We start from the raw sequence: 9,790 nt of genomic DNA on the forward strand, positions 1-9,790 counted from the left end.
TCTTTCACCAGTGAAAATGAGGCTCATACTGCCTCCTTCATGGAGGTCTTGTAAAGACTAAGCATATATTTAATAGGGATACAGTGTAGTAAGAAAACTACATTTCCCAGAGGCTGAAAGATACTCCTCGGAAGCAGCTGCGATTTGAAGGGGAGCGTGTGACGTGGATACAGGCCTCAACCCTCAAGGAGCTGCTGGACCTCAAGGCTCAGCACCCCGATGCCAAGCTGGTGGTGGGGAACACGGAGATTGGTAAGGGCCAGGGAGGATGCCCTGGGGCTGCCAGGAGGCCTAGGGGTGTTTCTAGGTCTTCTTGCCCTTCCTCACCTCCCCCTGACCTTACTTGCCTCTGCACCCTACCCCTCTGCCCCACTGACTACCTAGAGCCCACCAGAAAGCCCCGTACACTCCAGTTCCTGCAAAGGCCCCTGGCTGTGGAGTCCCATAGGCCTGGCTCAGCCCCTTGCTGGATGTGTGACCTCAGAAAAGTTGCTGGGACCTGGAGGACAGATTTGAAGTTTTCTCTCTCATTTTCCTTTTTTGTTTTAATGTTAAACTTTCATGTTTTTATTACGATTATACCCCAACATGAATAACCATTCCAGTACTGAAATTTGGTTATTCTTAGCTGTGTGATTTGGGCAAGAAACTTAACCTTTCTGTGCCTCAGCTTCTTCATCTATAAACAAAAATATCATGGTACCTCGTAGGGTTGTTGTAAGGATTAAATAAGTTAAAATAGGGAAAGTGCTTGGAAGGGTTCCTGACATACCTTAATTTCCTGTGTTTTCTAATGTTGTCCACACACACACGAATGAATTGAAACTCATTTCATTTGAATTCAGATAGGTTTTCTGAGAGGGAAAGAAAGACCTAGTTTTGGGCAGACAGTCCAAAGACTACATCTATTCCCACCCCTGGTCTACTGAGTTTCCTATTCCCAGACACCTACAGTCACCAGGGAGCATATTATGATTGTGAATATGTCATATATCCTGTGTACAATGGTGAGAAAAGCTGCTAAGTCCTGCCCTGGTGATACAACAATGGGCCTACAACTTCAGCTTCTCGTTTCTCCCTAGGCATTGAGATGAAGTTCAAGAATATGCTGTTTCCTATGATCGTCTGCCCAGCCTGGATCCCTGAGCTGAATTCAGTAGAACATGGACCCGAGGGTAAGGGGAGGTTCACTCCAAGCTCATGGCGGGGCTACGAGGCTGGGGATAGGTTACACGATGGGTGACAGGTGTCAGGGTGGCCTCCCCATTGGCTCTGGCTCCCCCCTGCTTCTCCTGGGGCTCGCCTTGCACAGAGAAAAGCGGCAGAGACCCCATTCACTGCCTTTTCTCCACCAAACATCCATGGTAGGGTGCCAAAGGGCAAGAGGCTGCGGGATCTTCCATCATTTTCTCAATTCTGGCTACACATTAGAATCATTCATCCGGGGGTGGGGAGGTGGGGGTTGTGCTTGAGTGCTTTTGAAAAGCATGCTAGAACTTCACCTTCAGAGACTCTGATTTTAATGAGTTGAGAATTACTGGTTTAGAGGAAAGAGCATCGGTTGTAGGATCAAGAGGCCTAAGCTTGAGTACTGGCTCTTTTATTAGCTGTGTAGCATTGGTTAAGTCACTCAACCGCTCTGGGCCCTAATTTCCTCATCCATGTAAAGCTGTGAGTCCTGATTCAGCCTTGCTCGGGTTGCTGGAAAGCTTCAGTGGAGCTGTGCATGAAAGCCTCTTCTGAACTGTGGGAAGAATTGCTGGGATTCCGAATGTGTGTTCCCAGGTATCTCCTTCGGAGCTGCTTGCCCCCTGAGCATTGTGGAAAAGACCCTGGTTGATGCCGTTGCTAAGCTTCCTGCCCAAAAGACAGAGGTGTTCAGAGGGGTCCTGGAGCAGCTGCGCTGGTTTGCTGGGAAGCAGGTCAAGTCTGTGGCGGTGAGTCACTGTCAGAAGCAAGTGAGGCCCGTAGGACGGAGTTTTCATCTGAAAGCAGGGCGGCCAGACTCTCACTTGTGTCAGTGCAGTGGGCCTCAAACTTTAGTGCTTAGAGTTGCCTGGGAGGAGCAGTGCTTGTTAAAGTGCACATTCCTGGGCCCCACCCTCAGAGATTCTGATACGTGAGTCTGGGATATAGCCCAGCTCTTCAGGTGCTTCTGATGAAGGTGGTCTGTGGGGCACCCTGGGAAACACACTCCACGACTCATGGGCTTCATGCTGTGGTTGCAGAGATGAGGCTTCCTGCCTCCCTCCCCTTTCCTGAGCTTGGCTGAGCCAAACAGTAGGTGAATAAGAGATATGCTAGGGAGAAGCCAGAATTGGGAGGGGAATTTCCTTTCAGAGCTATGGGGAGAACCAGAGGCAGAACCCTCCGACAGAGGGAGGAATCCACCTGTTGATTATTCAGTCAGCTTTCAGATGAGTCCACACATTCCCAGTTTGCAAATGGTGGCATTCAAACACCCTATGCCAATGGAAGCTCTTCACAACAGCTCATGCTGTTGGAAGAAAAGCTATCCCTGCCATTTTTAAATTTTTTTTTAAATTAAAACAAAACAGCCTACGCCTGTTCCTCCCAGCCCCCACCCCAAGTACCTGTCACTTCTGATTATAGATTAGGAGATATAAACTCAGAAACTCTACCGAGTTCCCTAGTTCTGCTAAAATCTATTTCCAGGAAGAATTTTGTTGTCATTGTGCAACTGATTTTCTTCCTGTTTTCTAATAATGAAAACCCTGTATGTGATTCTTCTTACATTTTTTTGCCAAGTTACCAGGAAGTTCAGATCCAAATAGAGCAAATTGTTCAACCTTAAGTCTTCCTCCTCTCTTTCCTTGATCTTTATCTTCTATTTTATTAACTTTATATGGCCTCTGTGATATATCACCTCAATCCTTTCGGGAAAAGGTTGGGTGAAATCATCAATCAAACAAACGAACACACTTAAAGGGGCTTGCCTGCTAAAATTTTAGAGTTGGGATACAATCTCATGTGTTCTGATTTCAAATTTTGCGCATTTTTCAGAATGCCTAAGTTCTCACTGTGCTGGTATTGTGACTACAGTAGACGCAGGTCCTCAGGGGTCTGCCTGCAGCGAGGGTCACCTGGCTGCCCTGGGTTCAGAAGCCTGCTGCGTGAGCAGGGGTTTCCTGGGGTGGGCTCTCACCGCATGCTCTCTGCTTGTTTTAGTCCATTGGAGGGAACATCATCACTGCCAGCCCCATCTCCGACCTCAACCCTGTGTTCATGGCCAGTGGGGCCAAGCTGACACTTGTGTCCAGAGGTGAGCTGCCTGAAGCAGAGGTCCAGGAAGAAGGACTTGGGGGAGAAAAGTCTCACCAGATAGGTCATTTTCTGGAGAAACAGAGTTCAAAGTTCAGTGACCCAGCTTTCCCTAAGGTTTGGATCCAGGGAAGCAAGGAAAATGTACTTGGTTTGGGGGACAGGAAAGCTGGACCTTTTCTTTGTAGAGAATTCACAGCAGGTATTGCTACCTGCATGCCTTACCTAGTGGGGTACTGGGGCTGGGATGCACTGGCTCACCACAGCCTGCTGTTGGACCTTTAGGAATTCTGTGAGCCATCTGTGAAACAGTTATTAATAAAAATCAGGCCAGGTACGGTGGCTTATGCCTGCAATCCCAGCACTTTAAGATGCCGAGGTGGGAGGATTACTTGAGGTCAGGAGTTCAAGACCAGCCTGGCCAACATAGTGAAACCCCATGTCTACTAAAAACACTAAAATTAGCCAGGCGTGGTGGTGTGCACCTTTAGTCCCAGCTGCTTGAGAGCTGAGTCAGGAGAATCACTTGAACCTGGGAAGTGGAGGTTGCAGTGAGCCAAGATCTCACCACGGCACTCCAGCCTGGGTGACAGAGTGAGACCCTGTCTCCAAGAATAAAAATAAAAATAAAAATAAAGTTGTGTAAAATTACAATGAAATAAATTATATTCAAAACAAAAGGAATAAATACTCAAAATTCATCGCTTCCTAATTACTTCATTTTGCTGTTATCAGTGCTCTTGGAGTTATTTGCATCTGTCTGTCTGTACGGTGGACATGCTCTACAATTATGTGCTCCTGCGTCTCTGCCTTGTCAGCGGGTTCCCGAGACCACCCCAGCTCTGATATTCGCTGAGAGGATTCAGCATGCCGTCATATTCCTGGCTATGACTTACTATAGCAGGAGGATGCAAAATCAGCAAAGGGAAAAGATACATGGGAGCAAAGTCTGGAGGAACCAGGCCCAATTTTCCAGAGACTTCTCCCAGTGGAGTCACACAGTGCATGCTTAATTCCTCCAGCAATAAGTTGTGACAACACAACTGATGCTTTGCCTACCAGGGAAGCTTGTTAGAGGCTCAGCGCCTGGGGTTTTCTTGGGAGCTTGTCGCATAGGCAGCCTCTACTAGCATGTGCCCAAAGTCTAGACTCCCAGAAGGAAAGCAGGGGTTCAGCATAAACTATTGTTTGTACAGATAATTTAGGCGCAGTGAGCTGCTCTATCATGGAGCACTGGGAACCCTTCTGAAGTACAAGTTCCCAAGGGCCAACCTTGTAAGCAACCCCTACAGAGGAGAGCAGTCCGGGTTGCTGTGCTCTTTCCCGCCTTCTTCCCAGTTTCACATGCAGTGATGCAACTTTGGCGGCCTGAAATTGGCTATCGAAAGTATTTACACCATACAAATTGGCAAATGCTATAAACCAGGGCTTTTCCCCCCCCCAAGGAACTGGTCATTAAAGATTCACCAGCATACCATTGCTTAAGGATGCTTAAGGATTTCAAATGGAGGATTTGGCCCCAGTTGTGCCAGTCATTCCCTCTGACTGTGGGCATTGGAGACCAGCATGAAGAATCCCACTGATGGTTGTCCTTTGCTCCCTATGGGGTTCCCAGCCTTTCCCTCACGTTGGTTCCTCTTCATCTTGCTTCTATACAGGCACCAGGAGAACTGTTCCAATGGACCACACATTCTTCCCTGGCTACAGAAAGACCCTGCTGAGCCCAGAGGAGATACTGCTGTCCATAGAGATCCCCTACAGCAGGGAGGTGAGATGTTGGCATTGGTTCCAGGCTCTGCTCAAATGAGTCCTACTGCCAGGCTCTAGACAAAGAGATCAGAATCTGCCTCAGGGACCAGTGTGAGCCTCTCTCAATCTTTACACTGATGATTTTTCTCTCTGAACTTTGCCTCTATTGAACCAACCATATTCCTTTCTGGACAATGAGAAGTTGCAGGATAGGAGTCCACATGGCATGGACTGTGGGACCAGATAGCTAGAAACTTGGTCCTGAGTGAGTCATTTCACCTTTCTGAGCCCCAATTCCCTCATCCATAAAATGGGCACCATGTCACTTACTATATGGGTTATTGTGAGGACTGAAAATAAATAATTCATAAGGTTCCTGGTGATGCCTAGAAGCCAGTGGAGATGATCAGCAGCTAACAACAGAATTCCAAGAACACATGTTGCTGTCAAGGCTTCCTGCCCATGTCAGAGGAAATTTGCTTTCCCGTGGTGAAGAATGTGGGGTTCATGTGCTGCATGAAGAAGCTACCTGTGGCTCAGACCATATGCTGACCTTAGACTTGATGAGGTGCTGCTTCACTGACCTCACTGTGGATTGGTGCGGATGGATTCTTGCTTCATGAGTGGCTCTTCTGGCCTGTTGGGGCAGGTCTGGGCACCACTGGCTGCCTTACTCTTTGTTCCCTGGGGCCTGTGATGTCTTGACCTGGTATGGGTCTTTCCTCTCCTAGCAGCTCCCAGCTCACAACACATTCCAAAAGGGCCTGTCAGCAAAGGCATCTGGGAGAGGCTTGGGGAGCCGCTGTCAGGGAGAGTGTGAAGTTTCCCACAGCCAGCGCTTTAGTGAGTGTTCTAAGGCATGTTCTGCCCTTGGTAATTTTGACCTCCTTAATGAGAATGCTAATTGAATTAGAGCAATTATATCCCTGAGGTGGTTTCTTAATGGTTTTCTAGCTTGTCTGTATAGACCATTTTGAGCAGTGATTCCCAGAGTTTTGAATTTCACAGTTCAGTAATTTTTTTTTTTAATTATGAGCGGTGAAAGGGGGAGGAAACAGGGGTAGCTCTATTCAGTTTGTATTTGCCAGGTATGGTCATTAACAAAATACATCCTTCCCTAAAAGAAAGGAGATTTTAATACCCAGAATTAGGAAACTCTCAGGAAAGGATATTGTCAACCTGACGCTGACAGTTCACTGTACCCCAGCAAGAATGTCCCCATGGACGGGCACAGTCCTGGGATGAGCACCTGGGACCTCTGTTCCAGAACAAAGGTCAAACTCTGGGCTCAGTGCCCCAGAGCCACGCTTGACATTCAAGCTGAGCTAGCTTTGTCATCAGAAGGGGGCTCCATGGCTTCTTCAGAGAAAAGCCTGTGGCCATTTGGGGGCCTCAACTGAGGGCCTCATTGTGCTTTTTCCAATAGATCTCCTCTCCCTAAACATGCTAATTTTATTGTTCATCAGAATTTGCGGTGCCAGAGTAAGTACAGACCTCAAAAGGAACCTGACACAGAAAGAGCTTGAAGTCAGGTGGCTCTTACCTGGAAAATAACTCATGCTCTCCTCCTATCCTTAAAGACAGATCCTAGCTCAAACCCAGGAAGGAAAATGTGTTTAAAGTGCAAGGGCAGTGATTATTGCATAGTGTGATAGTGATATTTTCTTTTAGCAAGAGTTCTTTTTGTCTTTCTGTCTTTCTTTCTTTTTCTTTTCTCTTTTCTTTCTTTCTTTTTTTTTTTTTTTTTTGAGACAGCATCTCACCCTGCCTGCTCGCCCAGGCTGGAGTGCAGTGGCATGATCATGGCTCACTGCGGCCCCAACCTCCCAGGCTCAGGTGATCCTCCCAATTCACCCTCCCAAGTAGCTGAGACCACGGGAGTGCACCACCACACCTGGCAATTTTCTTCTTTTTTTGTAGATACAGGGCCTCACTATATTGCCTAGGCTGGTTGAACACTTGGCTTCAAGCACTCCTCCTGCCTAGGCCTCTGGGATTTCAGACGTGAACCACTGTGCCTGGGGTTCTTTCACCAAGATTTCTGAATGATGCCAACAGACTGGTGGGAGGGGCAGGTTGGAGAGGGCACTGTGAAGGGCACAAGCAGAGGATGCCAAGGGCCAAACAGTCTCAGTCCCCAGAGAGGCTGGGGGGGCACTGATAGTGGGCACCAGGGTGGGGAAGGTAAGGGACATGAGGGGTCTCTGAGGAGCCTTTGTGAAAGCACACTTCCTCCCCTGCAGCTGTTGTTCAATGGAGACCACCCAGTTCTACTTTGTCCCTGACCTTCAGCTTTTCTGACTAGCAGGGAGAAATCCTGGTTTTTTTCCAGCTTCTGGGAATGCTATTTGGAACCTCTCCTAAACAGGTGGTAATCAGTTACGTTTGACCTTTGATTCCTGGGGCCACCTCACACACTGATGTGTGATGGTGTTATCCCCTCACCTCACCTCATAGCCCTGTGGTTTGGGTCTGCCATTTGCAGCCCCTGCAAGGCAAGGTGGAAAACAGGCACCTTCCTGTTCTCTTTTAGGGGGAGTATTTCTCAGCATTCAAGCAGGCCTCCCGGAGAGAAGATGACATTGCCAAGGTAACCAGTGGCATGAGAGTTTTATTCAAGCCAGGAACCACAGAGGTAGAGGAGCTGGCCCTTTGCTATGGCGGAATGGCCAACAGAACCATCTCGGCCCTCAAGACCACTCAGAGGCAGCTTTCCAAGTAAGAGCTAACAGCAGAATAAAACTGCTGCTACTGTTGCTGCTACTAATAGTATCATTGTTACTGCTGCTGCTACTATGACTACCAATAGTATTACTATTGCTGCTACAACTACCATAACTACTGCTACCACTGCTACTATTGCTACCACTTCTACTTCTACTATAACCACAGTTGCTACTACTATTACTAATACTACTACTAGTATTACTGCTAGGAGTATTGCCACTGCTATGCTGTTACCATTGCTGCTACTACTATTATTAATACTATTGTTACTGTTACTGCAACTATAATTAATATTATGATTGCTGCTACTCCAGCTGCTTCTACTACTAGAATTACTGCTGTTACTCATTATTGCTATCACTATGACTACTGTTACTACTACTATCACTACAGCTATAATCACTGCTGCAATTCCTACTGTCACTATTATGATTAGTATTATTGCTGTTATTACTATTACTACTACTGCTGCCTCTTCTACTACCTGTTCTGTTAGTACTACTACTACTACTACTACTATTATTGGTGTTATACTAGTATTTTACTAATACCATTACTGCTGCTACTATTATTGCTACTGAAATTACTACTACTACTACTGTTACTGCTACTATGACTATTACTATTGCTACTAGTATTGCTGCTACTACTATTACTACTAACAGTAGTATTACTGCTGTTATTGATGCTGCTGGTGCTATGACTGCTACTTTTTGGCATTGTTTCTGTTACTACTATTATTACTACTGTTGCTATTGATTCTATTACAACTTCTTCTATGACTTTTACTACTTCTACTACTACTATCTATATTGCTACAACTACTACAACTATTATTGCTGTTGATAGTGTTATTACTAGTAGTATTGATGCTGATGCTACTACTACTGTTCTGTAATTACTACTATTGCTACCACTATGGCTGTGATTAGTACTACCGCTACTACTATTACTATTACTATGGTTATTATATAACAGAAATTGTACCAAGCACTTCACTAACATTATCCTAGGAAATCCTTACAGCACCCACATAAGATCAATAAAGCTTAACTTGGATTTTGGTTCCTTGGTTCCTTGGTTCCAAAATTCCTGGCTTTGTCATTTACCAAATAGGTAACGTAAGTCAAGTTACTTGGCCTCCCTGTGCCTCAGTTTTCTCTTTGGTAAATGGGTATATGAATTTTTCCTACTACCTTTTAAAATTTAAATTAAAAGTGAGAATTCACATAAAACACTTAAGACATTGCCTGGCACATTGTGAGGATTTGATAGATTTTAACTGTTATTACTTTGGTGGTCTTTTAAAATTGCATCTATTTTTAAAGATGAGGAAACAGAGTCTCAATGAGGTTAATTTAAGTTGCCTAAAGTCACCCAACTCTAAGTATCCAAGCCGAATTTTGAACCAAGCTTTATACAGCTCTGAGGCTCTGGGCACACAGCTCTACACAAAGGGATGTGGAGGGCTGGGCAGTAGTGCTATCCCGTGCCCTGCACTCTGGCAGGCTCTGGAAGGAGGAGCTGCTGCAGGACGTGTGTGCAGCCCTGGCAGAGGAGCTGCATCTGCCTCCCGACGCCCCCGGTGGCATGGTGGACTTCCGGCGCACCCTCACCCTCAGCTTCTTCTTCAAGTTCTACCTGACAGTCCTTCGGAAGCTGGGCCAAGAGAACCCGGAAGACGTGAGTGGGGCCTGGCCAGGCACTGGCTCTCTGTAGCATGTTTGGGGATATAAGAAGTTGGTCTGGGTAGTAAACTTACTCCTCTCCTCCAGACATCTGAGGGCAGAATAGCAGGGACCAGGGTCACAGCACAAGAATCATGGAAATGGGAGTGACCAGCTGGCTTAGAGGCAGAGTGCTGGGCTGGGCTTTGGGGACACAGGTTCTTGCTCTGTAATCTCAGCTACTCGGGAAGCTGAGGCAGGAGAATCGCTTGAACTCGGGAGGCAGAGGTTGCAATGAGCCAAGATTGTGCCATTGCACTCCAGCCTGGACTATGAGAGAGAAACTGTCTCAAAAAAAAAAAAAA

General features: G+C 46.5%; 1 protein-coding gene across 1 annotated transcript in view; it reads left to right on the forward strand.

Moving 5' to 3' along the window:
- The window catches only part of XDH (xanthine dehydrogenase), a 75,266-nt gene that overhangs the window by 27,741 nt on the left and 37,735 nt on the right, over positions 1-9,790 (forward strand). Inside the window, exons 9-15 of the mRNA XM_011960554.1 lie at positions 111-252; positions 1,083-1,175; positions 1,786-1,937; positions 3,190-3,283; positions 4,941-5,050; positions 7,565-7,749; positions 9,267-9,441. Of these exons, the coding sequence (XP_011815944.1) occupies positions 111-252; positions 1,083-1,175; positions 1,786-1,937; positions 3,190-3,283; positions 4,941-5,050; positions 7,565-7,749; positions 9,267-9,441 (951 nt within the window). The remainder of the gene's footprint in view (positions 1-110; positions 253-1,082; positions 1,176-1,785; positions 1,938-3,189; positions 3,284-4,940; positions 5,051-7,564; positions 7,750-9,266; positions 9,442-9,790) is intronic.

This window comes from Colobus angolensis, unplaced genomic scaffold (genome assembly GCF_000951035.1).
Source record: "Colobus angolensis palliatus isolate OR3802 unplaced genomic scaffold, Cang.pa_1.0 Scaffold515, whole genome shotgun sequence".
Classification (NCBI taxonomy): domain Eukaryota; kingdom Metazoa; phylum Chordata; class Mammalia; order Primates; family Cercopithecidae; genus Colobus; species Colobus angolensis.